Source organism: Setaria italica, chromosome V (assembly GCF_000263155.2).
Source record: "Setaria italica strain Yugu1 chromosome V, Setaria_italica_v2.0, whole genome shotgun sequence".
In the NCBI taxonomy this organism is placed as follows: domain Eukaryota; kingdom Viridiplantae; phylum Streptophyta; class Magnoliopsida; order Poales; family Poaceae; genus Setaria; species Setaria italica.
In genome coordinates, this window is record NC_028454.1 from 367,844 (window position 1) to 395,269 (window position 27,426).

Below are 27,426 nucleotides of genomic sequence, written 5' to 3' on the forward strand. Positions count from 1 at the left end.
GCAATTAGTTTTGTAATTAGACTATGTTTAATACTCCTAATTAGTGTCAAACATCCGATGTGACATGTGCTAAAATTTAGCACATGCCTCCCAAACACCCCATAAGACATGAGGTTGAGGTATCTTGTAATAATAATATATTGATCGTTTCTCGATTGTTGGGGAGGCAATTTTGGTAGTGCTGTAACTGTTGCGACTTGCAAAGTGTTGAAGCTTTAATAGATGATGACCTCTGTAGCATTATATAGCTCTCCTTTTATACCACGGCTACGGATTACTTCATATCAGGCATGTCTCTCAAAGTTGCCCAACCCTAGCTGACGCTGGCACATCCAGATCCAGCCAGGGAATCTCATTGTTTTGGGAATCGCCAGATCCTATTTATTGGGATTGGGTTGTATGCACGTCAGGATTTGGAAAGATACGGCCGGTTAACAGGGGCGGCGACGATCTCACAAGAAGCTCGGATGAGGAGCAGCAGATTGGTTATCATCTCACAAGCTCCAACAAGATGCAAAAGACCTGCGAGGAAGAGACTGACGGCTGCTTCAGGTATTGAGGACTGCTTCGATGATCAGGATCCCTGTGTCGTTCATTCATTCATTCATTACTTGTTTTGCCTATTCATTCATTCATTTACGACCGCTGTGGTAGTTCTGTGTTCTTCAATCGCATAATTCTTGCTTTTGCTTTATTGTCATCTTAGATTCAAGTGTGCGATGCATCCAATACTGTTGCCACAGGGTTCTTGGAACAAGATTATGTAAGTCGTGGAATGACTCTTGTCAATGTCAAACAATCCCTTGATGTTCGTGTGATTCATCTTCATGATGAGGTGGAAATTCTACCTGGCAGTAACCTAGTAGGCATAGAGCTTACTGGAGTCTGGCAAACAATTGCCCGCAAGAGGAATCATGACTAAAGATTCATTCACTTCTGAAGATGGCATAGACCTTTCGTGCTCCAATTGTGTTGTGTCTAAGGTATGCTGTTGGTGTCTGTCTTAGTTCTCTATGTGGTTGTGCTGTAAATAATTAGCTGCATCATGATATAAGTGGTTCTTTTTGTGCTAGGCTGGTGATGGTGGCCCACTTTTTGATGGTGATGGGAAGTTTGTTGGAATGAACCTTGTTTTGGGTAATACAAGAGGCCCGTTCATGCAAGGGAGCATCGTTATTGAAAAATTGGAGCAGTTTGAGAATACTATCCAATTGCTTGCAAGCAGGATATCTCGGTATGTCTTGTGTATTTCCAGAATATATCAGCCGTGGCTTATTCAATGTGTTCACTGTTTCTGTGTGGTGGTAGCTGTTAGCCATGGGAGGAGGATGCCCAATTTATTGTTGTTTTTTTATTTTTGCATTTGTTATTTCTTTGAAAGTTTTGAATGTTTATCACTCATTGACTACTTGATTTCCTTTTTCGGTTTAACGTTGAAGCCAGCATTCTTGTCTAATTGAAAGAAACTAAAATTTCATTCAGGCTAAAATATAGAAAATGGAACTCGAATCTGTAACATCTCACATAGCATGCATCTATGATCTAGTCATATTTCCTGTCTTCTATGCAATTATTTTCATAACAGTGTTTCAGAGATTCATGTTTTGGCCATGTTATTTGTATTCTTTTGTGGATTATAATGATTTCACTATGTTCTGCTGCAGGGTTAGAAGAATTAGTGCACCTAGGTTTAAACTTCTACATGGTGAGCACATAACATTTTCTTATCATTATACTCTTTGAGACCACCAAGTATATAACCTTTCAAAGGAATAATATTTGTAGTCCGTCACAAGTAGTACAAGTTTAGTTTATTCTTCTTATCATTGTATTCTCATGACAAGGATACTACTGCAGGGTCAAGTGCTAATCCGTTAACCTTAATATATTATTTCATGATGCGTTCAACCAAAGTGACCCATCCTTGCATGCAGAGGTTTAGATGAGTCGAATTTATCATGACTATTATATCAATGATAGCATATGACCTGTGCTTGTTGAACTAGGGAATCAACATTCTAAACAGGAAGATTATCTAGACTCCTTGGGCTACCCGAAGCGATCAATATCTGCGGTTGATTGTAAGTCAAATATTTTGATTTTATTGACTTCCTGAATGTAGCACTTTTGTTAAAGGTCAGGCACTAACTACTTTTGAACATGTATCTTCAACCAGGTGGCATGGTTTTGGTTAATTCTTTTGAAGAGACTTTTGGTGACACATATGATTCTAGTAAAGGTGTCTGGGGTGCACTCTGTGAAACAATCTCGAAAGATTTATCTCAAAGTGTTGTCTCCCTTGCTTCATACAATGGTGAGTTAACAGTAGCATGCTCTTCGCTTTCCCGTATTTGTATGCGGCCATGATTAATTAATAATCAAAATTTATGCAGGAGAAACAAGGTTTTTTGCTTGTTCAGGCATAATTACAAAATGGAATGGATGCACCACTATTCTGACTTCAGCGAGCTTGGTTAGAAATCGTCGTGATGAAAGCAAGATCCATGAAAACCTCAGGGTTGGTGCTCTTATTCGTGTGTACTAGTTGTCCCTTTAAGATATTGCTTAACTCTCACTGTCATTTGCAGATTGATGTGTTGCTTTCAGACAAACAGCACACTGAAGGGACATTGCAACATTGCCACTTGCACTATAATGTCGCTATTGTCAGTTTCAAGGCAAACACTTCTGTAGCAGCAGATATTTATAGTCCAAGGTCATATAGGTATTCCGGCGAAGTGGTAGCGTCGGGCGTGTCTTTGAATCAGGCATGTTAATGGCGACAAGAGAGGATCACTGACTCGACGGCGTTCGGAGAGAAGATTTGATTGCATTAATTTGGTTTACTCCAGTTGTGAGATCACTAAGGTACACTGCTCAATTTTCTTGTGTTTTACATGGTGCAAGTGGTGTGTAGTTTTCGTGCCTTCTACATACTGCAAGCAATAATAGTTATTCTTGTTGTTGTTGTTGTTAGGCTGGGATTGGAGGACCTCTTGTTAATTTTGATGGGAAATTTGTTGGTACGAACTTCTATGATGTGAAAGAAGGAACTCCGTACCTACCACAATCCAGCATTCTTGAAGTTCTGGATTATTTCGAGAAGAAAAGGTATTTGGTTATTTTCCTGGTTTTGTAATTGCTTGCATGTGAAATGTTTGCATGTTCTGAGAAGAAGTTTCGTCTTAATAATCTGTTCTTTCTTTTGATGTTGGATAGGATTGTTGCTGAAGCTGATGATGATGGTTTTATAAATAGGTACGTTTTTTGTTTCAGTCATCTTGGGGGAAAGACAGCTCTTGTTTGATTTCATCTCTAGTCTACATAGCTTTGAACTGAAGACCTTGATTGTTGTCGTTGACAGGTGGCCTGTGCCCAAGCCATTTTGGCGCCATCTCGATGAGCATCATCAGAATGAGGACAAAGAAGGGCACAGTTGATGTACATGTACCCGGGAGCTCTTTGGCCAAGCTGATCGACCACCAATAGATATCCCAGTCAAGCCGTCTCCATTCTCTAGCAAGTGTTTTTTCGTTCCCAGAACAGTAGTGAACCTGTTGTTTGAGAAGCTTGTAAAAAAAGTGAAAAGAGCAATTGGTCGAACACATACCTCAAAATGCGTTGTGTTGCGCTCTCGATTGGTCTTTGCCCTCCCTACAGATATAATTATGATCGATTTTCTGTGGCTATTTGTAGGCACTAGGATTTGTAGGTACGATGGTATCCTGAAGACATCTCCCCTGCTGATGAAACAACATTCAGTTGCCGAGTTGCGTGAAGATGCTTGGGGAAGCTGAACAGCAAGTTGGAGGAATGAGCCCAAAAGCCAGGTGATGATCTTCTGCGATCAGTGGCGTCAAGATGCCTGTATATATAGTGCTGGTCCTGAACCATAGCTAAAGCACATCAATCCTGTAAGCATCCAGGGCGAAATTTCAGACACACCGACTCCACTAGACTGTAAGAAGATTCAGTTACTTGAAAACAGAATTACATTTTACAGGCATTGTGTTTCAGATTCCGAACAGCAAAACTGGTAAACGGGACAAAGCACAAGGTATCAATAAAGCCAAGGCAGAGTGGCAGCTAACATTAACGCTGTTCACACGTTCTTGAGCTTCTTCATCTTGGACGGTGGCCATCTTCCCTTCTTCCTGAGCTTCCTCTTGCGGACAAGCCGCTTGCGGCGCTGCCTCAGTTTCTTGGCGAGCTTCATCCGCGCCCTCTGCTCCATGATCATCTTCTGCTTCGACTCGAGCGGCATTTCCTCGATCTTAGTCACCGGTTTCGGCTCTTCTGGCTGCTCCGCGCCAGCCTCACCACCCTCTGCGGCGGCATGGACAAGAACCAGCCTCTTCTCGGCCAAAGAGGCACAAGTAGCAGTCACATTCAGAGGGCTCTGTAGGAACGGGAGGCTCTTACATCGCAGCCTTGGGGCTGCAACAACAGTAATAACAAAAGGCAAACCACTTAATAGGATCCAGTGCACACTATTTCACGTATATTAATTCCGAGCTCACAGGTGCCTACTGGAGTCACAGTATATGCAATGCAATGCAATGCAATAGTTAGTGGCAAATTCAGTGTGCTTCCTATATCACTAGATTAACAAGGCAGAGGGGGAAAATGTGAACACATACTCAAACTATAGCAAGTACTAAGCCTAGTGTGCATTTGCGCTCTGTTGTGTTGCTTCTTAAATGTTAATTGGGATGGTGTTTCAAAACAAAACTTAACTAGTGTTAAATAAAGCAGGAACGGAGCAAAATTTGCAGTTGTAGTGATCATTTGAATCAATTGCTGCTCTAGCACATTGGGAGCGTAGCACACTGCAGGTCCGAAGAAATTGCTGCATAATAAGTGTTGGAAGAAATTCCCTAACGAGCCAGCAGCATCTCAGAGGCGCAGAAACGCCCGGGGCTCGACCGAAACGCTTAAACCTCGCCGCCAAGGTTCGCTGCAGGGGGACTGCAGCTGGTAACGCACGCATAACAACCCATCCCAAGAACCGACCCCAACCAGCATATTGGGGGCGTTGGACTCGAACAAGATGCCGGGGATCGAGGATGCGCGTCAGCGGAGCTTACCGGGGCAGGATGCATTGGCGGCGGCGGAGAGACCTCGGGAGCAGCGTGGAGCGGAGGGGGAGGAGAGGAAGGAGACGGTCGGGGAGAGGAGGAGCGCCATGGGTGGTGTTGCCTTCTTGGCCCCTGGATGGAGCTGTCGGGAGGGATAGATAATACACCAATAACCAACCGGATAAGCCTCTGAGTTGAGTGGGCTGCTGAGTTGCTGGGCCGGGAAGTCATGGAAATAATCCCGGCCCAAGGAGAAATGTGTGTTCAGTTACACTAGACACTACACACCCACTTCACAAATTTGCTGAATCAGAGTAAACAGAAACTGAACCTGCTGCAACAGTTTCGTTCATAAAAAAAAACCTGTCTTCTTTCATCCACACTGCACAGGCACAGCTACTAATTTGACAGACTAGTCAAAGGATAAAAATGTAGAGAATACATCATGACTGGAACGATCAGTGGAAACATCATGTTAATCAGACACTCATGTGCAACATCATTCTTCTTCTTCTTTTTTGGAAAAGATATGCAACATCATTCCGGGCTGAGCTTGTGACAGTGTATACAGAGCATCCGCTACACTTACATTCACCGTTACCATTACAAAAGTACACATATATATACAAAGTTGTGCACGGCTTACATGGTATTGATGCGCACCAGGTTTTCGTCCACGACATGCTGATGCTGTACAAACATTCTCAGTACGTCTCCACACCAGTAGACTTGCAGTCGACATCAAACCACACCTCGTTGACACGGCCGATGAAGCGGAATGGGCTACTGTACTGTGCAATCGAGTAGGCGTTCTTGCTAGGGTAGTTTGTGGAGTTTACCCAGGGCGACCGACTCAAGCTCATGGCAAGCTTCTCAGCTTCCTCAACCACGTTCTTGTCCCGTGCATAGCCTGAGAAGCTCCTCACGGCAATGCAATGGCTTGGCCATCTGTCTGGGTGGAGGTTCAGTTCCGGGAGAGGAACAGGAGGGGAAGCCTGGAACTTTGCTGGTAGGTAGAGCCGGACGAAGTAGGCTGAAGAGTGCAAGGGCCCTGCACCTGGAACCACACTTGTAAGGACAGGGGCGGTCATTCTGATCCGGGAAGAGTTGAGGTTTGCGCCCATCAGGTATTGGAACAATCTGGCAGCCAGCAACAACATAAAAAGATTTAGAGCTTGTTGGATCTATCTATCTAATAAAGCAGATTGAGCACAGGCAACCTAAACAAATGTTTTTTGACGTAAATACAGCAAGGGAGGCCCCCGCTGTGTAGGATTTTATTGAAACCAAAAGAACTAAAAAGGAAACTGTACAAACTGCCAAAGCAGTGAGAGAGGAGAGGGCTATACACAACTAAAAAAACCAAAAGATCAAAACCAGAGGAAAGAGCTGATAGTCTAACCTAAACAAATGTAAATGGCAAGGGCATTAAGAACAAAGTAATGAATGCAATTGGTTGTTAAAGATATGCTGCAATAGGATGTACAGAAGATGACCCAGCAGAGGACATCAATATACCATATCCTTGTGGACAATAATATCGACATCAATATCCTTGTGGACAGTGATATCATTAACTGAGGCTCAGATGCTGCTGATAGATGTTAAGGCTATAAGCATTAAATATCAACTGATATCGATTCAGAATTCATGAATTAGCAGAGTTGCGGAATCACTAGTTGGAATTTTGCAACACCTAGTAGGGAAGTGCCATAACAATACTCGAGTAAAGACAATTGATTTGGCACTAGGAAGCCTTAGGATTATTACTTCTTTCAAAAATCAAAGGTTGCCAACTTATTCAGTGAGTAATTTGCCTAATATAAGATGAATCTATCAAATGGTCTTCATTTCAGTCCAGAAGGTCATAAAACGGATTATGCTTTAATTTCAGAGATCTATAATTTTGCAATTGGTCATGATTCATGAACATCAATGGAGGGGTTCTCGAATAAGCATATGTATATCTTTACTCAAATTGGTTCACGGGACAATTAGAAGAATCTAGCTAAGCTTGCCAGGAAGAGGTTTCACCCAAAAAATCTACCAGCAGCTCAGATACGAAGTTTTAACTGAAATTACTATGCTCAAGATGACATACTTGCAAGTCTCATCTGATTGAACTACCACACAAGTGCATCCTGATAAAAAGAACAAGAGCACACCAACCCTCTAAGTTTGCCCCCTCAAGTTCAACTAAAAAACATCCATTTCTTGCATCTCTATCCATTCCTGCACAATAACCGGCAGGCGCACTGACAGTCTCAATCGATCGATCCGGCTAGCCGATCTGCTACCGGCCGGATCAAGATCCTGGGTGGGAAGCGAGAAACAGTTACCGGTGGAAGCCGAGCTTGGTGGCGACGTGGAAGGAGGGGATGTCGGGGGTAGGGGCGGACATCCAGACGGTGTCGTGGTAGAGCCGCACCTCGAAGTCCGACTCCGCGTGCACCTTCGTGTACTGCGGCGTCTCAGCGCCGCCGGCAGCCGGCAGGAGTAGCGCGACGAGGAGGAGGGGCAGCGAGAGCGCCATCAGATTCTGCTTCGCCGTGGTGGTTATCGTCGTCGCCGACGGCTCAACTGCTTGCTTCCTTGGGCAGACCGGCAAGCAAGGGCAGTGGTAAAATACGCCTAGAAGGAAATATGCATAGGTCAACAAAAACAGATAGGAGAAAAAAAAACAGATAGGAGAGCTCTTGACAGGGAGTAACTTGCAAGGAAAATTTGATAATTTTTTTTAAAAAAATCAATTTATATTAATCCTTGGGACATTTGTAAGACACAAAAATATTATAAATAAACTCGTGAAAATGTTCTGATATACTAATCCTCTATTTATAAAATGTATAATCTTTCTAGCAGCAGAGATCATAGTTTAGTATAACTTGAGTTTGCATACTAAACTTTTGTTATTTTAGCTGTGTTCATATTATCTTTTATTCTTCTTATGGTTTAATGGCCGCTCGTGTAATTATGCTTCATTTAGCGAGATCTATCAACTAAGAAAATAAAGCGGACAATAAACTACTTAACACTAGGATAAATTGGATTTTTAGCTTCATCACCTTTAGTACCAGTGAGATATAGGTATATCCGATTGTATCTACAGCCATTCATCACTTTTAGACTGTTTGTATAAAGATTAAATTTGAGTTAGTGTTGTTCTAAAATTTAAAACCATTTCAAACTCAACATCGTATCTATATGTGTTATATATATTTGTAGGCGTAATACAAACATATGCTGATAGCTCACTCACATATCTACTCAATGTTACACATCCTACACGTACTTAGAATCACTCGTTACAAGTAGGTGGATACTTGCACCTGTAGGAGGATTGCTTGACCAGTGACCCTTCAAAATATTTTCAAACTATGTGCACGTCTTATTTCAGTTGTGATCACGCAAGAAAAATAGTATTAAATTATTTTAAGACAAATCTAGCATGGTGCGTTAAATACCAACTGGTCACATGGCTATTAAGAGCAGCAACTATGTATATTCGCTACGATAAAGTTCACGAAGGACATGTCACCAAGGTAGAGTTCGGACTATTTTGATCTAGCATGAAGCATCCCTTGCCACTAGTACCTAGCTGAATAAAAGAAGAGTTTTGCTAAACATCTGTTGATGGATTTTGGGGAGAAATTTGTCGAATTTATTACCGTTGGACACACTTTGAGATTCCTGTGGCCTTATTGTTCTTGGCGAGCTCCTCTTCTTCTCTGGCAATGGCTAACTCCGGCGAACTCGGTTTGGGTGAGGGTTCGGGGTTTTTGGATTTTGGATGTTTTTTTGACTTCCTGACTGTAGAGAGATGCTTGGGAGGCCGCCGGCATACCGGAGGAGAGCGAGACGACGGGGGCGCCGCCGGCCGCGGTGGTGGAGGATGGTTGTTCGGCGGAGCTTGCTGCGGGGCATTCGATTTAGCCGCATTAGTGAGGGAGCAGTCGTGTGGGCGGCGGATCTAGCGGTAATGGCGCCGCCGGAGCCGGGCTGGGTGGAGGAGGAGGCGTGGGAGCACGTCTCAAAGCCAACAACTGTAGATCATAAGGTAGATTTTCATGATCCAATCTGTCGTTAGATATCTAGAGGGTCCATAAAAGAATCAACATTCCAACTTTTCTCCTCACTCTCTCACCGGTCCCAACCAACCACTTGCTACAAAAAATATATTGTGTATAGCACCGGTACAAAAATCAGCACCAGTTACTCTCCAGCATCCTTTGGTCCACTGTGAAGCACCGTAAAAATTATTTTCTCGATTCTCGAAGCATCTAAAAACACCAAATCGAACCCTAGTTCAAGCATCCTTCAACCAAACACATCCAAACTTCTTCCCCTTCCAACCCACCAAACGTGCAAACTAATCTCAAATCTAGCCCTCCGTACCCTGCTCCCTCTCCTTCCCTCCCTCCCCTGCGACGCCGGCTCCCTCAGCCATGGCATCAAGGTGAGTTTTCCCCCCTCCGATCAGAGGCTCCCCCTCCGCCTAGCGCCGTCGCATTAGTATTCCCTTCGCCATGTTTCACCATCTCGCCGGATTCCTTTCCCTCCTCAAATTAGGCACTTCTAAATTTGATCGCTGTTTCGTCCCTAACGCCGTGCAGATTGGTGGTTACCTAGTCCTCCTTCCTGTGGCGGCTCTACTCGCGGAGGCGCGGCATGGCGTCGCCGCCGCTGCCGTCGCAGATTGTGGAGCTCAACTGCAAGGTGTGCTCCGGCTGCTATCCCGCTCTTACGGTTTGATTTGGTTACTGCTCCTGCTGCTGGTGGTGCAATGTGCTGTGAGGTTACTGCTACAGTGCTACCTAAATGGTGGTTTTGGTGGATGCGTGTCGCAGGTGATGGAGGAAAAGCTCAAGAGTCTGGGCTCTGAGGTCAACCGCCATGAAGATAACCTAAGGTTCCTCAAGTCCGAAATCAATGCCATTGAAGAGGCGTGCGTCGACCTGGCAAGTAAGTTGTTAATGTGTTCGACACCTCAGTTGCGGTAGCTTTGTGCCATTTTGGTTATGCAAATCCTTGTCTGAGAAATGCTGCTCATATTGTAGACTTACATGATCATTTTAACCAGTGAACTTACACCATTGATTTTGTGCCAGTTTATAATAGTTTGAAGTAATGGTAACTATGGCCTGCGATGCATGGAATTTGACCGCATGACACAGAGTTTGGTTCGAAATTGTGATATTCAGATGTACCTACCGAAATCATCTAAACTGAGTCTGGTAATCTTCAGCAATCAGCATGTCATTGACATCCTTCTTAATGGATGATGTACCAAAAATATATTAATGAGATGTAAGGCAGCATTTGCTATGTTTTACCCCTTGACTATAGAAAATTGTTAGCTTGAACGACATTATGAAAACATCATATTGGAAGTAGCCTTTCTGACCACTTTTCCTTTTGTGTAACACTATGTTTGGCTGACTGTATTGGATGGCTGTAGCACATTAGATTAAACCTGCAAGTAACATGTTAATATGTTATATCTGCATGACTCATGAAAGAAGTCAACATTCTGCAGTGCCTGTGCCTCTATAGTGTTCTAAACCTGCAACTTTTCTCAGTTAAACTTGGGAATTATCATTCATCCGTCGCTGCCGTTATGAATAATGATACTTCTGCTCAAGAGGCTGAAGAGCGTACTGTTCGAAGTATACTTGATCAGGACAGGACAGCAGCTGCCATTATATGCCAGCTGAAGCTCCGTTCTGAGCTAGCATCAAAGATGCCACTGATGAAAGATATCCTTGGTTTTGTGGCTACGTTGGGAAAAGTAAACAATGATAACCTCAGCAGGTACAATATTTCTTTCTTAGTTCGGTATGAGAGTTTTAGTGCCTTAATTGATGCCAAGTTAATTGAGGTGACATGCTTGTTTTCTTAATTTTGCCGTTGTCTATTTCGTTGTAATTTTATTGTAGGCTTCTCGCAGAGTACTTGGGGATGGATAATATGCTTGCTCTGGTCTGCAAGACTTATAATGGTGTTAAGGGTCTTGAGAAATACGACAAGGATGGCATCATTGATAAGAGCAGTGGCATACATGGACTGGGTCGTTCTGTAGGAAAATTGCTGAATGGAAGGTTCACTGTCTTTTGTCTTGAAAATTTGAGGTGTGTTTTTTTAATGTATTTGCAACCTTATTTTTGACCGAAGTATTTACAACCATTATTCTCTTTTAGGGTCAACTGGTTGAGAACTTTAACATTATGCATATTAAATGTTGCAGGCCATTTTCTGGTGATGTTAACATTGATGATCCGCAGAGAAAGCTTATTTTGCATAGACCAAGGTTTCCTGGTGGGGAGTCTCCTGCTGGTTTTCTGGATTTTGCAGTAAATATGATTCATCTGGACCGAGCACACTTGAGTTGCCTCACAGCCAGTGGCCATGGTCTTAGGGAAACTTTGTTTTACAGTCTGTTTTCTCATTTACAAGTTTATAAGACCAGATCTGACATACAACGTGCTCTTCCTCTGATAAATGATGGTGCTGTTTCTCTAGACGGTGGTATACTGAAACCCAATGGCTCATTCTGCCTTGGCGATAGGTATGCAATTTAGTCTTTTTGTCTCTTGATGTTGCCAATGAATCATACAGTTTTTGAGTTTTGCTGACTGTCTGTTACTGTGTAAGCCTGTATTTTTGTTTCTGTACGCATTTCACCATTTAGAGTAATTCAGTTACATCATGAGACTTTACAAGCTCGTGCTATCAGACACTTGTTACACTTAATCACGAAATATGTAATGAATTAATGATTCGTGCAGCTTAATTTCATTTGCAGTAAACTGTAAAATCATGCTGTAATGAAAAACCTAAGTGATGATTTTTTTTCTCTTAATCAACTATCTTTTTTTTTGAAAGAAAACGGCATGAGAGTGTGCCTATTTCATTGATAAAGAGGGATAATCAACTATCTTTATGAGGTCTGAACTGTTGTTTTCTTATGTTCTAAAGAAGAATCCCAGTATTTTCTGCAGTTATCTTACTCTGTTTTGTGTACTAAATGCAGTTTGACTGTTGTTGTTGCTATCCTTCTACACCGTGTTTTCTTTATAGTTTACATTCACCCAAACTAGCCAAGCTAAATTTCATTTCTTTAATAAATGACTTTTTCAGCAAAAATCTTGAAGTAAAATTTCCTGTAAGCCTTGAGGTTTCAAGTTCACCTGAAAATATCCTTGAAATGGAGGGGCAAGTTAAACTTAAGAATTGGGAGAAGGAAAGGCTTCTTGAGGATATGAAAAGAGAAGAAGATTTGCTGAAGGAAGTTAAGGAATTATACAGCAAGCAGAAGCAAGAGCTCATGGATTATCTCACTCGACCAGAGTTGACACAGGTATATTGGCAGTATCAATTTATTCCTAAAAGGATGGTACAAGTAAATATGTCTGTTATTACCCATATCTTCCTAGAAGGATGGACAACACTGAAACTCACCTGCTGTCTTGTCTCTTCTCGCAGGCACCACATGATTCGTCAACAATTCCTTCACCAGCAACTCCAGGAAGTAATCCATTTGGAGCCAAACCCTCCCACAAGCGCCGGTATTAGAAACATTTAGCGGCATCCATATTTTGTTGGCATCCTTATTTAGTTGCTCTGGAGTCATGCCTGCAGCACCAAGCAACTATTTGCCACAATCGTGGTGTTATTTTGTGGAGGATAATAGGAAGTACACTGTTAGCTGGGAGGCCTGTTTATTTGCTGTTTGTAGTAGATGGCATACCCTGCTACTTTATCCTTTTGCTAGTTCTTTGTATCTTCTCATAAGTTGAAGGGAAGATGATAGAAGATGTTCTACCTAACGAAATTGAAGAAAACAGTTGAAGGAACATGCAGATGACATGTAGTTTCTCCATTACCTTAAAGGCACTATTGGATGATGGCTGGACCTTTTGTTTCTCCTAGACATATCTGAAACATGATGTACATTTCAGATCTCGTTGGGGTTGCTAATCTGATCGTGATACTGTCTCCTTGTTTAGCATGTTTCTACAGCTGAATTGTCACCACTTGCGTGATTGAAATACTGACGACTGATTGCAAAGTACATGTGGATAAAAAATGCTGTTTCTGAATCTCGGGTGAACTTTATCAATTCCTAGGTAAACTTTCCCAGATTGCATATCGGGTTCTAATATGAAACATTATCCAAAGCTGATGCAGATAGCCAAAACTTAGTCACCTTGGATGGCAGACTTCCTCCCATTGTCAAGACTGCAGTTCCTTGGCCTGGATTGCTTATTTGTCACTGCAAATTGATAAACAGTTACTAAGTATTAGTGCATCGCAGGCACGAAGTTTGCCACTCCGTGGGTTAGCGATATATTTGGAGTAATGGAATCTACATATTAGTAAGACAATGAGTAAAGGATTGTGAAATGAGTATGACAAATCTACAAGTACAAAGGAAACTTATCCGAATGGCACATTGGTCATCTAGAAACGTATCCAGAAAACGTGTTCACCTGAGCAGAAATCACAACAGTAAGAAGCATGTACTTGTGCAGTAGGTTACCTCTTCTTTTTGACTGGAGATACTTTCTTTCACCTGCCGGATGCGACGCCGTCCATGCTTTGGCCATGGCTTAGGCACCAGCCGAAGCCCGGGACGGCGGCTATGCCCCCTGTGTCATGCTCATTCCTGATTGAAACTCAAGCATCTTTTCAGACAAAATACGTTTTGCATTAGTAACACATGCTATACTACATGACATTAGCACGAGGGTCCTTCTCTTCTTGGCTCAGAACTGGCATAGAAAACTTTAAACTAGCATGAAAACAACACAGAAAACCTGTTGCTACTTTGGTGGTTGTGTGTGTGTGTGGGGGGGGGGGGGATGCTAAAATGAGGCTCATATGCCAACCTTTATAAACAGTAGGGACAAAAAACAGACAGAGACATCAATGAAAAAAATAAAAAGATATGTAGAGAAAAAGAGGTTCCACCGAGATTTGAACTCGGGTTACTGGATTCAGAGTCCAATGTCCTAACCGCTAGACCATGGAACCAGTTGATGGAAAACTGGAAACAAGAAAATAATTTATTCGTTCTGAGAACAAAAGGCAATGGAGACCTGGACAAATGAAAGATGCATGAAGTTGGGTTGATTGGATGGCTGCATCCGGCCTCATCCAGGCTCGCCGGATGCAACCGGCTCCTGATTGGATGTCTGCAGCAGGTACTGGGCCAGCCCCCGGCATGCATTTTGCGCCTCCCAGCCTGGCTCGGTGCGTTTCTGCGAAGCCTAGCTCGTGCGATGTAAGGTAAGCGCATGGGTGAGCGGGCAGTGAGGAGAAAAGCTTACAGGCTTGGTGCTGGCTGGGCAACCGAACAAAACCTCAGACCAGTCTGGCTGTACGCAGACGTGAACCAAATAAAAGGTCCTTGCATCCGGTGAGCCAGGCCAGCGAGGGCCTGCAGCAGTTATGCGAGCCAGGCTACGCTGGTACAATAACAATCACGCCATAAGTTTTTTCTTTTATGATAGAAAGATGCATGAAGTTGGGTTTCATCCTTGTAGTTCAAATGTGTAGGCTCAGATGATGCTTCTTTTGACCAAGAATCAGTGACCACTGCCTCCTCCGTTTTGGTCACCACACAAGAGGAGGCGAAGAACTGAAGCAGCTTGTTGTATGCTGGAGGACATGCAGAGGAGGAAGGGTTTTTTTTGGAGGGTGAGCAGGGAATTGTGGATGTTGAGGGGGAGCGAGATGCCATTGTTCGTGTTGGCTCCCCTGGATATAGTGGTCTGGTACGAAAAATTGGGGTTAGGTACGTAAGGGGAGGGTGTTGGAGATAGATCTTCAGTACCCGCAAGGAAAGAAGAAGATGGACTCTTACTAGAATTCCTCTATAATCCTACTAGGATTCATACCATGTAATCCTGCCAGAACTTCTCCTTATAACTGACTAGTAATCCCGCCCCTTGGAGTATATAAAGGAGGGCAGGGTCACTAGATCGGTAGGCGAAGACCTCATAGAACTATAACAGAGGACTAAATTCTCAACATCAAACAACACTCAAGCGCAAGACGCAATATACTCCACCAAACAGGACGTAGGGTATTACGCTACACTAGCAGCCTGAACCTATATAAATCTATGTCTTGTGTCCTCGCAACTTTCGAGTTCCAGGTTCGACGATCCCCCACCAACCAATCTACTACCTCGGGATACCCCTCGGTAGGTTGCCGGGTATAAAATACCGACAACTGGCGCGCCAAGTAAGGGTGATCGTCGAGATCATCGAGCGAGCTTGAATGACCTCATCATCAAGATTAATCTACTCGACAAGAAGCAAGTCGCCGAGTCGGAGTTTCGAGCAGACAAATCTACGTCGAGATAGAATCGATGCGCTCCACGTTCCAGTCGAAGACCGAGTCGGTTTCCGCCGCAGGCTGCTGCATGCGGCTTATCAATCAAGGTAGAGGCAAATCCGATTCAAGTTGGAAGATCAGGCAGACCAAAGGACCCATGTCACAATTCCCAAGATGATAAAGATATGTTATAGTCACGTGCGGATTGAGGCAAATAATCAGCTCCGACTATTCTTCGTGAAAAGCAATTTTGAGGGATTTGTGCTACACGCACATGGAAGGCTACCACAAGACCTCAAAATCATAGCCTAACGTATATAGAAAATGTACGCGAGCACTGCTACCCCGACGTCCAGCTGCATCAAGTCATCGACAACTACTTCAACTACTCGTCTCGACTAGAAAAGTAGTCGGAGCAGACTTCTCACCATCAACAACTAGTCGAAATCAACTTTGATTAGTTGGCTTCATCAACAATCGACACGGCTTCATCAACAATCGTCCACGAATCAAACTAAGTCACTTTTTAATTATTTCATATAATTTTTCGGGTTTGTTTTCCGCATGCAGGGCAACACGTGACTACTTATATGTGTATGCCTCTCAATGAAAATTACCCTCCAAAGTTACACTTTGCTAATTATTCCTGGGGCATGTTAACCGACAGCCTTGGGCTTGGTACACCAAATTACAGAGGCTATAGCCATGGGTTTTGTGCATTGAGTTCCGGAAGCTCCACCAACAGGCTTGTTACATCGAAGTTCGGAGGCTACGGCCACGGGTTTGGTGCACTGAGTGCTGGAGGCTCGCAGTGGCTACACCCTAAGGAGGCACAAATCCTATGCACGGTAACACACGCTCTTCTCGCTAAAAGGCAGAAAAGTCTCAACAATTACTTAGGGTATTACGCTACACTGGTGACCCGAACCTGTATAAATCTGTGTCTTATATCCTCGCTTTTACTTTCGAGTTCCAGGTTCGACAATCCCCCACCAACCAATCTATTACCTCGGGATACCCCTCGGTAGGTTGCCAGGTATAAAACACCGACAGAGGGAACAAGAACAAGTGAAGAAGAGTTTACTTGGGAGGCCTGAAATCATTGGATGATATTTTTATGAACAAAATATGACTCTTTGGTGGGATAATGCATGGTGGATCTTGCTTCATGGATTGCTATTTCCATTCCTCTTCACGTAGGGGAAATTTCATGAACCAAACCTATACCATTTCATAACTCATTTTCGTTTCGCGGGAGGGGTCATGTTTTGTACATAAAAATCTCCCCCGGCTCATTTTGTTCAGTTTTCATTTTCGATAAATTCTTGCACGGACCCAATTATATAAGTGCTACAAGTGTAGAAATACCAAATTTGACATCCTATCTAACAACTAAGTTGAAGATTTAACCAATTCGGTCCCACGGTATCCCTCCTACAATCGGTGGTTGCATGTTGGATCAACAAATAGCATGATTGAACATTAGACTAATGTGCAATCAGTGGATGACTTAACATAACAAGATTGCTCCAAAATATGCAATAAATAATGAAGTTAGAATGTTGAAATGACTTGTATACCCACTTACGAGAGTGTCCACTAAACTAAACAGAGAATAATAGAGTTGTAGACATGGATACATGAGAAGAAAAATCAACAGAGAATAATAGAGTTGTAGCCATGGATACATGAGAAGAAAAATCAAGTTGTCCTAAGAAAAGGATGCTTTTGTCCAGTCCGTGGAAAGAGAGACCAGCATGAAGCATGAATTCCATCCTGAGCTTGGGAAGGGGAGAGGAATGTGAGGATTTTGAAAAAGAAAAATAAATGAAAAAAAGAGGTTCCACCGAGATTTGAACTCGGGCTACTGGATTCAGAGTCCAATGTCCTAACCGCTAGACTATGGAACCATTTGTGGCCAAGTGTTCTTTTAGAATTATATCAGCTGTGTATCTTGATGCGCGTCAACGGCGGTCATGTCCGGACTCTGGACGCCACGTCGCGTCGTCCTCCTCATCCTCACGACCTCACCTACTGCTAGTCTGCTGCTGCTACTGGGGAATGGGGATGGGGAGCCATTGCCCATCCATCCACCACCGAATAGAAAGAGAAATGGTCCTGCTATTATAGGCTAGTAGCTGCACGACCCCCGCAATCCGCGGCGCTCCCTTCCCCTCTCCCACCACAAAGCGCCGGACCCCCGCGCCGCCCACGCCTCCCCTCCCTCCGTCCGCCCAGCCCCTGCCGGAGCCCAGCACGCGGCTGTCCCCGTGGCGGAGGCGGGCCGGCGGGCGGCCATGGACGTCGACTGCGTCTCGCTGCCCGACGCCCCCGCCCCCGCGGCCGCGGACGTGGACGATGCCGGCCATGGCCTCGGCACGCTCCTCGCCGCCGCCCGGGCCTACCCCAAGGGCGGCGCCAACGCCGGCGGGGTGCACGAGCTGCTCGAGTGCCCCGTCTGCACCAACTCCATGTTCCCGCCGATCCACCAGGTCAGGTCCCCGCGCTTCCTCTTCCTCCTCCTCCTCCTCTTCATTTCCCTGCCTGCCCTGTTTCCACTGGATTTCGGCGCTGGGGCCTGGGGCGATCCTTCACTTTGGAAACGGGGATCTGATTGATTCCCACATGTAATATGTAATTGATTTCTAGGCCGTGGCGCCACATGAATCCTGCTTCTCTTCGTTTATACCACAACATGTGCGGATTTTTCATCTGGATACAGGCATCCTCGAACACAAATTCATGATAATTCCGTCAGCAATTATCATCCTCGAACACAAATTTCGTTGAATTGACTTATCAATCAGCTGTAGTTGTATATCATGCTACGTCTAGGCCTGACAAATGGTGACGAAGAAGAAAAAATTGATCTTTCAGATGACCATTCAATAAAATGGGTTCAGCAATTATTTGACTAGCTTGTGAAAAACTGGAGTAAAGAGAATTTAACAGGTTATGAGTAATCAATTATTCTGGAGTTAAGCTTCCACAACAATCCTGAGTCCAGACTGTCAGAACTTTTCTGCCCTACAACCTGTTTTGATTTTTGATTGTCAGCTCTGTGAAAGTTGCGACCTTTCATTATCGCTTACTCCCTCAATTCCAAATTGTAGGTCGTTTTAGATTTTTTAGGTTCATAGATATTATTATGCATCTAGATATAGTGTATGCATAGGTGCATAATAATATCTATGAACCTAGAAAAGTCAAAACGATCTACAATTTGGAACGGAGAAAGATCCAATTTCCTTCCCTGGGCCAATCTACCAGATTAAGTGGAGGATGCGTAGTTAATGGGGGGCTATTCAACTTCCCTTCTGAGGAAGCCATACTAAGCCATAGCAAAAGTAGTATATTAGCGATTCTGGCATGGGAGTGGCATAGGCACTAACCTGGATTGCTCTGCATTGAGGATCCTAAAGTGAAGAATAGTGATGCATATGATGATATGAAATATAAGTAAAAGGTGGCTAATTAGTGTTGATGAAGATTTCAATGCTAATACAAATATGTTGATCCTGAGTCAAGACAAGTCTGAATATTGATAAGTTACCCATTTTTTGGTTGCATGCTTACAAGTGGATGTTATTGTGAATACGACACCTCCTTGGAATCAGATACTTAGTTTCATATAAGAGTTGGATTCCACCATCCTGCAATTGAACGTCTCAGGGATAACATAGTGTTATATGTAAAGAAGAAAAGAGAGAGATTATTTAGATTATTTACCTAGTGTTTATTCTTCATCTTAGTGTAGTGCTGTTTTCAGACGTTGTTCTCATATATTTTGCATTTGCAGTGCCAAAATGGGCATACGTTGTGTTCCACTTGCAAGGCTAGAGTGCACAATCGTTGCCCTACATGCAGACAAGAGCTTGGTGATATCAGGTGTTTGGCACTGGAGAAAGTAGCCGAGTCGCTTGAGCTTCCCTGCAGGTACTACTCCTTGGGGTGCCAAGAAATCTTCCCATACTACAGCAAGATAAAACACGAAGCACAATGCAGCCTCAGACCATATAATTGCCCCTACGCTGGTTCTGAGTGTGCCGCGGCTGGCGACATCCCTTATCTTGTTTCCCATTTGAGGGATGATCACAAGGTTGATATGCATAGCGGTTGCACATTCAACCACAGATACGTCAAATCGAACCCACGAGAAGTTGAAAACGCCACCTGGATGCTGACGGTAAGTACCTATGATATTGGATTGTTGTTCACTCTTGATAACTGTTCTCATAAGATCCGTGTTCTTTGAACGAAATAGAATGCCAATAGGAAACTGACAAATTGATTTGGTGTCTTTATGTAGGTGTTTCACTGCTTTGGGCAGTATTTCTGCCTGCACTTTGAGGCCTTCCAGCTTGGGATGGCACCAGTATACATGGCCTTCCTTCGCTTCATGGGAGACGAGAACGACGCGAAGAACTACAGCTACAGCCTTGAGGTGGGCGCCAACGGCAGGAAGATGGTGTGGGAGGGCACCCCCAGGAGCGTCCGCGACAGCCACCGGAAGGTGCGGGACAGCCATGACGGCCTCATCATCCAGAGGAACATGGCGCTGTTCTTCTCCGGTGGTGATAGGAAGGAGCTGAAGCTCAGGATCACTGGCCGGATCTGGAAAGAGCAGCAGACCCCGGACGGTGCGTGTATACCCAATCTGTGTAGCTAAGCGGTGCAAATTCAAAAGAAATGGTGCTGATTTGGCCGATATTGTATATCCAATTGCCATACCTTGCTGTTCCTCTAATCGGGGGGCAATGTTTCGTGTTGTATCTTTGCTAAAAAAAAGGGAATATTAGGAGGGTAGGATGCTCCTGTAAATGAAATTGTGCATATGACATCCGTTACCTCACAGTACATGCGGGCTGATCAAGCTCTCTGCTGGTCGACAGGGTTGTGTTTTCATCATGAAACTGCATTTGCGCTTCATGTTTTACCGCAGCAGAGGTGCATATCAAAGTTGATCATCTTTGTTGTTATAGAAAAATGGTGCCGAGAAGCAGAAAGAACATTGCAAATCTGAAGAAGGTTACCTGTTATTTCTGCCTTTTTCTTTATTCATGGACATGTAGAAGAGAGTTGAAGATTTGAAAATGTGGTTCTAAACTTGTAATAATGTGTGGAGCAGCGAAGCGACTATGATTGATGCTCTTTTTTGGCTGTGTGTGGTGGGCCAGGATGGAGTACACGACGGGTGAGGGCTACGAAAGAGACCAATGATGGCTGAGGCCCTGTTTGGAACGAAGCAAAATACAGGAATGGGGGAAAAATGCAGGAGCAGGAAAGGAATGTGATAAGAGAGCAGAGATTGGTGTTTGGAACGTAGGAATGAGAAGAGCACAGGAAATTTACAAGCAGACACTAATATATATGTATTTAGAAGGTCTCAGTATATAAGCAATTGGCATGCCGTCTTGTTTAACAGCTCGCTCCACTAACAACTGACATTTGGATCCTCAACGAGCCAAAAAAAAAGCAGCAAGACGTTATCACTTGTTGCTTTTAATTCGCTCCGTGTAAAATCTTGTAATTCAGTGGACGTTTGTACTTTGTATATCATAAGATGAGACTTTTTTACATAAGAAAGATGATCCCTTGGTCCTGTTCTTCCACCCAGACCCAGGTGTGTGGAGGAGCCGAGCCGAGCCACCAAGCCGAACAAGCAAGCCTTCAAGCCGAAGCTTCCTCTGCAGTCTGCACGCTGGCTTGGCTTTACCCCAACCGAAGCCGAGCCGAGGGCCACCCCACAAGCCCAAGCCGGCCAGGCCCAGGCAGTTTCTTCTTCCTTCCTCTCTCTCTCTTCCGGCGCTGGTGCTCTCTCCTCCTCCTCCTCCTCCTCCCTCCCTCACGCGGCGGAAGCCCAAGCCGCCGCAGCCACATGGTAAGCGCGATCCTCGCCCCCACCCATCTTCCGCCTCCAACCCGCTCGCCGATCCACCACCGGAACCGCGTGTGTCGGCGCGGATCTCGCCTGCTCCTGCTAGATCTCGCTCTTTGTCGCGGTCGGTTCAGATTCCTTGAGCGATCCGGAGGGGGATGTTAGGGTTTCGATGTGGATCGCGCGTGTTCCGATCGCGTGATTTAGTGCCAGATCGCTTGAGGCCCGCCTGCATGCTGACTCCGCTCCCCCAAATAAGAGGGATCAATTCCCCGCCATTTTCCGGCGCTACGTTGCAGTTGCATTGTCGTATCCGCGCTCGCTTCTGTGCAGATGCCTAGGTAGAAAGCTCACTGACGACTGAACTAGGTCTTTTTCCTGCTTTCCTCTCCAATCATGACAGATGAGTTGTTGTTATTGTTGGGGGCGTGCCCGTGTGTTTATGCAGGTGTATATGCTTTGCCTTATCCTATATACGCTCACTTCCCTTTTACGCCATCGTTATGATATCGCTGCTGCGGTTGGTGCCGTGCCCTTAGCGCAGCATCTATCACAATTTATCTGATGCACGAGATGCTAGTAGATTATAGAGGTACCATCTGAAACTTACAACTAGCTGCTCCTGTTCCTGGGGTCTGTTTGACCACCATCATGTTGGCTCATGCGGCGGATTTCCCTGCTTTACTGTTTGACAATTTACATCGGAGTGATCTGCCATGCTTCACATTTTTCTCTCTTGTTTCCATGCAGGTGGTGCTTTTAGATTACCTATGCTAGTTTGCCTCTTGCTATATTTCCAAAATGGTGAAGCTGACGATGATAGCACGTGTCACTGACGGCCTTCCACTGTCGGAGGGACTAGATGATGGTCGGGATCTGAAGGATGCTGATTTCTACAAGCAGCAAGCGAAACAATTGTTCAAGAACTTGTCAAAAGGGCAGCACGAAGCATCGAGGATGTCAATCGAGACTGGACCATACCTTTTCCAGTATCCTTTTATCATTTTTCTCATTCGCAACATTTTTTGTTCCATAGCTCCTTGTTTGGAAAGAGGCCATTCTTCAGGATCCTAAATTAGAGTATGCTCAAGAAAGAAAGAAAACATGCAGAGTCTAGGCAGTCTAACCACATTACCTTAAAACTTACAGGATCCTCATATATATATTTGATTCAATATTCGTTTACCAGTTCAAGTTCCTTTGACCAGCACTGTTTCCATTTAGACATTGATGTGTGGATGCTTATCATCTGTCTCCATTTCGACATTGATGTGTGGATTCCACCTAGTAGTAAACTATATCACTAATGATGTACATTACTGTTGTTGTACCTTGATTCAACAAAACAGCTACATCATTGAAGGCCGTGTGTGCTATTTGACTCTGTGTGACCGTTCTTATCCCAAGAAACTTGCATTCCAGTATCTCGAAGATCTCAAAAATGAATTTGAGAAGGTTAATGGCAGCCAAATTGAAACTGCTGCAAGGCCATATGCATTTATTAAATTTGGTATGGTTCTTTTCTAATGTGTTGTTGTTGTTGTTGTCTCTTCTAATGTGTTGTCATTTTTACTTATTTTCTTAATATTTCTACTCGTTGATAGCTTGTATGTCTCTGCTTAGATGCATTCATACAGAAGACCAAGAAACTGTACTTGGATACAAGAACACAAAGGAACCTTGCCAAGCTGAATGATGAGCTCTACGAGGTGCACCAGATTATGACTCGCAATGTTCAAGAAGTTCTTGGTGTCGGTGAAAAACTAGACCGTGAGTTTGCCATTGTTATCTCGTCTACATTATGCTCCTTCATTTATATATTACAATCTCTAGAATGATGGGCCTGTTCAGTATCATTTTATAAGCTGGCTATCAGGTTCAAAAATCTGTTCGGTTCTAGCTAATTATGTTGCCAGATGAATCCTGTAGGGATGTAGCTTTGCAATGGTTCTACAACAGAAACAATTGACAAATGTTGAATTGCTTTTTAATAGCAGAAGAGAAAGTTCATGCATTTATGGTGCAGCCTGTGCTCTAACATAGATTGTTCTTATAGTCATTGGTTTATAGTGAAGGCTAAACTTTAAGAAACCTCCAGAAATTTATTTTGAGGCTTATACTCGAAATCAGTAAACCTAGGGAAACATGTGAGATGGTGTGCGGTCTGTTTGTGCTTCCTTTTGCATTCATCTTCAGTATGACCAAGATTTATTGCTATATTGGGAATACATTAGTCCTCCCTTATATGGAGGAATGTTTGAATGCCTTAGGCTTGTTGTAATAGGGGTTGATAGTTGTAGTTTAGTTCAAATTTGTACTCAGCCAAATATGCCCGTCCAAGCAGGTTATCAGGCACATGCTCATAATGTCTGTTTAAGCTGTGTTTCCCTACTCAATGCATTTCCTGCAAGACCTGTTTCTGTTCCCTACAACAACACAGCCTTTTTCCCAAGCAAGTTGGGTAGGCTAAAGACGAAACCTAACAAGAATCAGATGAACCAAGGTTTTTTTTTTATAAAAAATGCAGTAGCAGTAGTAATTTGCTAATGGCATCAGTAAAAGTAGATCAATGTCTGTTTCTGTCCCCCTCCCATGTATTATTTCACGATGTAGCAGTTGTTTAACGTAAGGTTTCTCTTTGCAGAGGTGAGTGAAATGTCCAGTAGGTTGACCTCTGATACTAGAATCTATGCAGAGAAGGCGAAAGATCTCAATCGCCAGGTATGGTCCTGTTGACTACATTTGCCTTTCCAGCATATGCATCTGAATTTGGTTAACTGTAGTGAAGATATATGGCATGGGGCTGTTGATTTTTGGATATCTGGTTTCACTGGTGCTACGCATGTTTGTCTTCATTGTTTTTCAGGCCTTAATTCGGAAGTATGCCCCTGTTGCCATTGTGATTGGGATAGTACTGATGCTCTTTTGGGTTAAGAACGAGATATGGTGACTTGGTGTATCTCGGACCTCCTGAGTTACACAACGCTGGAACCTGGTGCCGAGTGTCAGATGCTTCGATGGCTTATCCCGCATCTGCCGATTCAAGCGAGTACTTTAGCTGCCAAAAGCAAACCCGTTGTAGTATACACCCTAGATATGGACCTGGTGTTAATGATTCTCGGAATTATTAACTGGATCTGCGTAGTAGTATATGTTTTTTGCGAGCGCACCATGTAAGAGTCAAAGGTTTTCGGCTGCTGATAGACAAGTATTTCACTACTTACCATACTGTATGGGAAACTGAACATGTTCAACATGCTGCTGGAGCCTGGAGGCAGGTCGTTTCCATTGATTACAGATTTCCCAGTTTATTTATTTAATTAACGAGTATTCCCGGCATGTGACCGGGAGGGCTCTTAGCTTTCTCATAAGAATTATCATGAGATGGTATTTTGTTGAATGTAGGCTAATGTGGTTTGGAGCTCATATTCAGCCTAGCATTCCTTGCCTTACAGCAGGTCTGGTGCCCTGATTGAAATTCGACAAGGTCTTTTGCTCTGGTCCTGCCTTTGAGATGTACACCATGTCATGTCACTCGGAACTAATCGCACAGCATAGCGTAACGGAGGTGGATAGCTAGCAAATAGGGAAAAGTAAGCTCAAAACTAGCATGAGCTCGAAGCCAATGTTTTTCACAATTTGTCACTTTAGCAAAAAGAAATATATATCTAAAATTCATTCATCTAAGAAAGGAAGCAAGCAAGCAAGCATGTACACATTCCACTTTCCACTCGGCATTCATCAAGATGATCGATCCTGTGGGTTCGATCCTGATCATCACAAAAAAGAAGGAAATCCTCGCTCGACAAATTCCCTACGTCACCCATCTCCTGCGGCTGCGGTTCTTTCATCAACCGCCGACGATGAACTATGCTAAAGGAGCAAGCTTGTCTTGTCAGCAGCGGAAGCCGAGCACCCTGCCGTCGATGGGCGAGACCCCGACGCGGCAGACCTTGGCCGCCTGCACCCGGTGCGTGAGCAGTCGCAGCATCTTCACCCTCCCCTTCACCACCAGCAGCGAGTCCACCTCTATCACCGCCGGCGCCTGCTGCTGCTGGTCTTCGGCGGCGGCGATACCCATCTGTGTCGGCTGCGCGGCGACGGGGATGGCCGGGACGTCGAAGGTCGCGGACATGTCCTTGGTGCGCCCGCCGTCGATGAGGCCGGCGGGGATGTAGACGGAGCCGAGCTCGCCGCCAGCGTATGCGACGCGGAGCTCGCTGTCGAAGTGCGCGAGCGGGGAGCGGTTGGGGTTGCGCACCGACGCCGTCTGCTGGAAGGTGAAGGCGACGGTGCCGTTGGCGGCCGCGAAGGAGGGCAGGCGCACCGCGGCCACCGCGATGTCGGGGGGCCGCGGCCGGAACAGCAGGAACAGCGCCGCGCCGGCGCCGCCCGCCGACAGCAGCAGGAACGCCGTCGCGGCCAGGCAGGACGCCAGCGCGGAGGAGGCCCTAGTAGCCCCACGGGGGCGCGGCGGCGGAAAGTGGGGTGCCGGGTACGCGTGCGGCGGCTGCAGCACCGGCGGCGGAGGAGTGCTGCTGCTGGGCATGGGGCGACCCGGCGGCGTCCTGCTGGCCATGGGACGCTCGGAGCCCGGCGGCGTCCTGCTGGCCATCGGGCGACCCGGCGGCTCCTCTGCTGCCGGTGGTGCCGCAGCATAGCGCTGGTGCTCGGGTGGCGCGGCGGCCGGCGGCCTGGGCGAGGGGCGATCCGGCGGCCTGGGCGAGGGGCGATCCGGTGGGCTGGGCGGTGGCCTGAAGAAGGGTTGGCCCTCGGGCGCGTAGTGCCCCGGTGGCACGGCGGCGGGGGCGGGGACCTCGCCGCGGCGTGCGGGCCGGTGCTGGTGCATGCGTGTCAGTGTGTGGAAGCGCCTCTCTCCTTGGTGGTGGTGGGTGCGGATGCGGCGGGCGCTGCTTTTATGTCGGGGAGATGAAGGTGGTTGGCATGTGCTGATGCGGATCGCAAGCAAAGCAAAGCAGAGTCGTCGTCCACTGCTGCGATCACTGTTACCACTCACTGATGACTGATCGCTGGTCTTTGCTTTCCCGGCCGCGGGAAACTTGGTCCAGACATGAAACTGCTGAGTTTCTTTTTGCAGCAACTTTGGTGATGCATGCATTAGTATTACAAATAACTACATCCTGTTGGCTTGTTTCTTTCGTCCCTCGCTTTTCTTTTCTTTGGGGCAACATCGCATCCGTTCATTTCTTAAAGTAAAGCAAAGCAAAGCTCAGCTCGTGAGGATTAGGAGGAGGCTTCTTCGTCTTTACGCAACATCTCGCCCATCTTTTAGGTATTTTTGTTATGTTGCTTTTGTTTTGGCTTTGGGCTGGACAGGCCGTCTTCCTTGTGAATGTGACGCAGAGTATATGCTAGTACTAGGAGAAGAAAGCAGAGGAGGCGAAAGGAAAAAAAAAATTCCGTTGCCCGGACTCGAACCCGGGTCTCTCGATGGAAGCTTCCTTCTCTGTGGGAAGAGATCCAGGACTATCTGTCAGTAAAGGTTCATTGACGCAAGCATCGCTGTGTGCCGCCCTTTTGCCTGCATCTGCAAGCCGGACCATCCTACCAGAAATATAATGTGATCTGCACAGGAGCTACTTGATGACGACAACCAACTCAGTCAGAAGAACCCGACCGATCACCCTGCCACCAAATCAAACGCAGCAGCCATGGAGATTGAGGTGGGGGTTCCTTTGCTTATTTTTACGTGTCACATTGAATGTTTAGGTACTAATTAGGGGTATTAAACGTAGACTATTTACAAAATCCATTACATAAGTGGAGGCTAAACGGCGAGACGAATCTATTAAGTCTAATTAATTCATCATTACGTCTCTCCTCCTGCTCCGGCAGCAGAGATAATAGGGGTAAAAAAATATCTCAGGGTTGTGTCGAAGCTTAAGGTGCTGGATCGTGCTTTGCACTGATGAGATCGTATTCGTCTAGGATCAATGGGACAACTTTGTGTTATTATATCATACATCTTGGGTACCTGATGTGTTACATTGTTTGTATTTTCTATTTTGTCTTTTTATTTCAATGATGGAGATCATCAAATGGAACTACTTACAGAGCTGTTAAAATGCAATGGCAAACGGAACCAATATTGGCAGCTAGACTTTCTGT

At 45.0% G+C, this 27,426-nt stretch overlaps 7 protein-coding genes and 2 non-coding genes across 11 annotated transcripts; 4 read left to right on the forward strand and 5 right to left on the reverse strand.

Annotated features, from left to right (window-relative positions):
* The first annotated feature begins 6 nt into the window (after nt 1–6).
* LOC101782453 lies at nt 7–4,090 on the forward strand. Its single transcript, XM_012845745.2, has 12 exons — nt 7–552; nt 707–763; nt 856–983; nt 1,074–1,234; nt 1,665–1,705; nt 2,007–2,081; nt 2,177–2,314; nt 2,394–2,518; nt 2,589–2,868; nt 2,978–3,111; nt 3,220–3,258; nt 3,365–4,090. Exons 3-9 carry the CDS (start codon nt 915–917, stop codon nt 2,775–2,777), a joined length of 798 nt encoding a protein of 265 aa, XP_012701199.2. The 5' UTR covers nt 7–552; nt 707–763; nt 856–914; the 3' UTR covers nt 2,778–2,868; nt 2,978–3,111; nt 3,220–3,258; nt 3,365–4,090.
* LOC101755426 (50S ribosomal protein 5, chloroplastic) lies at nt 3,932–5,244 on the reverse strand. Its single transcript, XM_004967314.3, has 2 exons — nt 5,088–5,244; nt 3,932–4,437 (listed from the first exon to the last, which is right to left on the reverse strand). Exons 1-2 carry the CDS (start codon nt 5,185–5,187, stop codon nt 4,103–4,105), a joined length of 435 nt encoding a protein of 144 aa, XP_004967371.1. The 5' UTR covers nt 5,188–5,244; the 3' UTR covers nt 3,932–4,102.
* A 538-nt stretch (nt 5,245–5,782) lies between these two features.
* LOC101782854 (heme-binding protein 2) lies at nt 5,783–6,169 on the reverse strand. Its single transcript, XM_004971408.1, has one exon. The coding sequence runs from the start codon at nt 6,167–6,169 to the stop codon at nt 5,783–5,785; it is 387 nt and encodes a 128-aa protein (XP_004971465.1).
* A 3,204-nt stretch (nt 6,170–9,373) lies between these two features.
* On the forward strand, nt 9,374–13,006 carry LOC101755838 (protein DEFECTIVE IN MERISTEM SILENCING 3). Of its 3 annotated transcripts, XM_004967315.4 has the most exons (8): nt 9,374–9,534; nt 9,692–9,794; nt 9,926–10,040; nt 10,658–10,889; nt 11,015–11,206; nt 11,323–11,643; nt 12,216–12,435; nt 12,561–13,006. In XM_004967315.4, exons 2-8 carry the CDS (start codon nt 9,747–9,749, stop codon nt 12,648–12,650), a joined length of 1,218 nt encoding a protein of 405 aa, XP_004967372.1. In that variant the 5' UTR covers nt 9,374–9,534; nt 9,692–9,746; the 3' UTR covers nt 12,651–13,006. The 3 variants fall into 3 exon arrangements, with proteins under 3 accessions (XP_004967372.1, XP_022682671.1, XP_022682672.1); XM_022826936.1 differs by having other exon boundaries at nt 9,692–10,040; nt 10,615–10,889; XM_022826937.1 differs by lacking the exon at nt 9,374–9,534 and having other exon boundaries at nt 10,615–10,889.
* A 1,033-nt stretch (nt 13,007–14,039) lies between these two features.
* TRNAQ-CUG lies at nt 14,040–14,111 on the reverse strand. The gene has a single exon. It is a non-coding gene; the product is annotated as a tRNA-Gln (tRNA).
* Nucleotides 14,112–17,257: 3,146 nt separating this feature from the next.
* Nucleotides 17,258–17,329, reverse strand: TRNAQ-CUG. Its single transcript has one exon. It is a non-coding gene; the product is annotated as a tRNA-Gln (tRNA).
* Nucleotides 17,330–17,430: 101 nt separating this feature from the next.
* LOC101756770 (E3 ubiquitin-protein ligase SINAT5) lies at nt 17,431–20,421 on the forward strand. The gene is made up of 3 exons (XM_004967318.3): nt 17,431–17,911; nt 19,219–19,605; nt 19,729–20,421. Exons 1-3 carry the CDS (start codon nt 17,717–17,719, stop codon nt 20,086–20,088), a joined length of 942 nt encoding a protein of 313 aa, XP_004967375.1. The 5' UTR covers nt 17,431–17,716; the 3' UTR covers nt 20,089–20,421.
* Nucleotides 20,422–21,147: 726 nt separating this feature from the next.
* Nucleotides 21,148–24,617, forward strand: LOC101757579 (25.3 kDa vesicle transport protein). Its single transcript, XM_004967320.4, has 6 exons — nt 21,148–21,300; nt 22,048–22,286; nt 22,647–22,807; nt 22,921–23,067; nt 23,942–24,018; nt 24,164–24,617. Exons 2-6 carry the CDS (start codon nt 22,099–22,101, stop codon nt 24,245–24,247), a joined length of 657 nt encoding a protein of 218 aa, XP_004967377.1. The 5' UTR covers nt 21,148–21,300; nt 22,048–22,098; the 3' UTR covers nt 24,248–24,617.
* Nucleotides 24,618–24,943: 326 nt separating this feature from the next.
* On the reverse strand, nt 24,944–26,368 carry LOC101757188 (uncharacterized protein KIAA0754). The gene has a single exon (XM_004967319.2). It carries the CDS (start codon nt 26,144–26,146, stop codon nt 25,193–25,195), a length of 954 nt encoding a protein of 317 aa, XP_004967376.1. The 5' UTR covers nt 26,147–26,368; the 3' UTR covers nt 24,944–25,192.
* Between the last annotated feature and the right edge of the window lie 1,058 nt (nt 26,369–27,426).

Coding starts and splice junctions, on each gene's coding strand:
- LOC101782453 (XM_012845745.2), top strand. CDS start 915: ATGACTAAAGATTCATTCACTTCTGAAGATGGCATAGACCTTTCGTGC. Junction 1,235..1,664: donor CTTGCAAGCAGGATATCTCG/GTATGTCTTGTG, acceptor GTTCTGCTGCAG/GGTTAGAAGAATTAGTGCAC. Junction 2,315..2,393: donor CTCCCTTGCTTCATACAATG/GTGAGTTAACAG, acceptor AAATTTATGCAG/GAGAAACAAGGTTTTTTGCT.
- LOC101755426 (XM_004967314.3), bottom strand. CDS start 5,187: ATGGCGCTCCTCCTCTCCCCGACCGTCTCCTTCCTCTCCTCCCCCTCC. Junction 4,438..5,087: donor CGCCAATGCATCCTGCCCCG/GTAAGCTCCGCT, acceptor CTGTTGTTGCAG/CCCCAAGGCTGCGATGTAAG.
- LOC101782854 (XM_004971408.1), bottom strand. CDS start 6,169: ATGACCGCCCCTGTCCTTACAAGTGTGGTTCCAGGTGCAGGGCCCTTG.
- LOC101755838 (XM_004967315.4), top strand. CDS start 9,747: ATGGCGTCGCCGCCGCTGCCGTCGCAGATTGTGGAGCTCAACTGCAAG. Junction 11,207..11,322: donor TTTTGTCTTGAAAATTTGAG/GTGTGTTTTTTT, acceptor TAAATGTTGCAG/GCCATTTTCTGGTGATGTTA. Junction 11,644..12,215: donor TCATTCTGCCTTGGCGATAG/GTATGCAATTTA, acceptor TGACTTTTTCAG/CAAAAATCTTGAAGTAAAAT.
- LOC101756770 (XM_004967318.3), top strand. CDS start 17,717: ATGGACGTCGACTGCGTCTCGCTGCCCGACGCCCCCGCCCCCGCGGCC. Junction 17,912..19,218: donor TGTTCCCGCCGATCCACCAG/GTCAGGTCCCCG, acceptor TTGCATTTGCAG/TGCCAAAATGGGCATACGTT. Junction 19,606..19,728: donor ACGCCACCTGGATGCTGACG/GTAAGTACCTAT, acceptor GTCTTTATGTAG/GTGTTTCACTGCTTTGGGCA.
- LOC101757579 (XM_004967320.4), top strand. CDS start 22,099: ATGGTGAAGCTGACGATGATAGCACGTGTCACTGACGGCCTTCCACTG. Junction 22,808..22,920: donor ATATGCATTTATTAAATTTG/GTATGGTTCTTT, acceptor GTCTCTGCTTAG/ATGCATTCATACAGAAGACC. Junction 23,068..23,941: donor TGTCGGTGAAAAACTAGACC/GTGAGTTTGCCA, acceptor TTCTCTTTGCAG/AGGTGAGTGAAATGTCCAGT.
- LOC101757188 (XM_004967319.2), bottom strand. CDS start 26,146: ATGCACCAGCACCGGCCCGCACGCCGCGGCGAGGTCCCCGCCCCCGCC.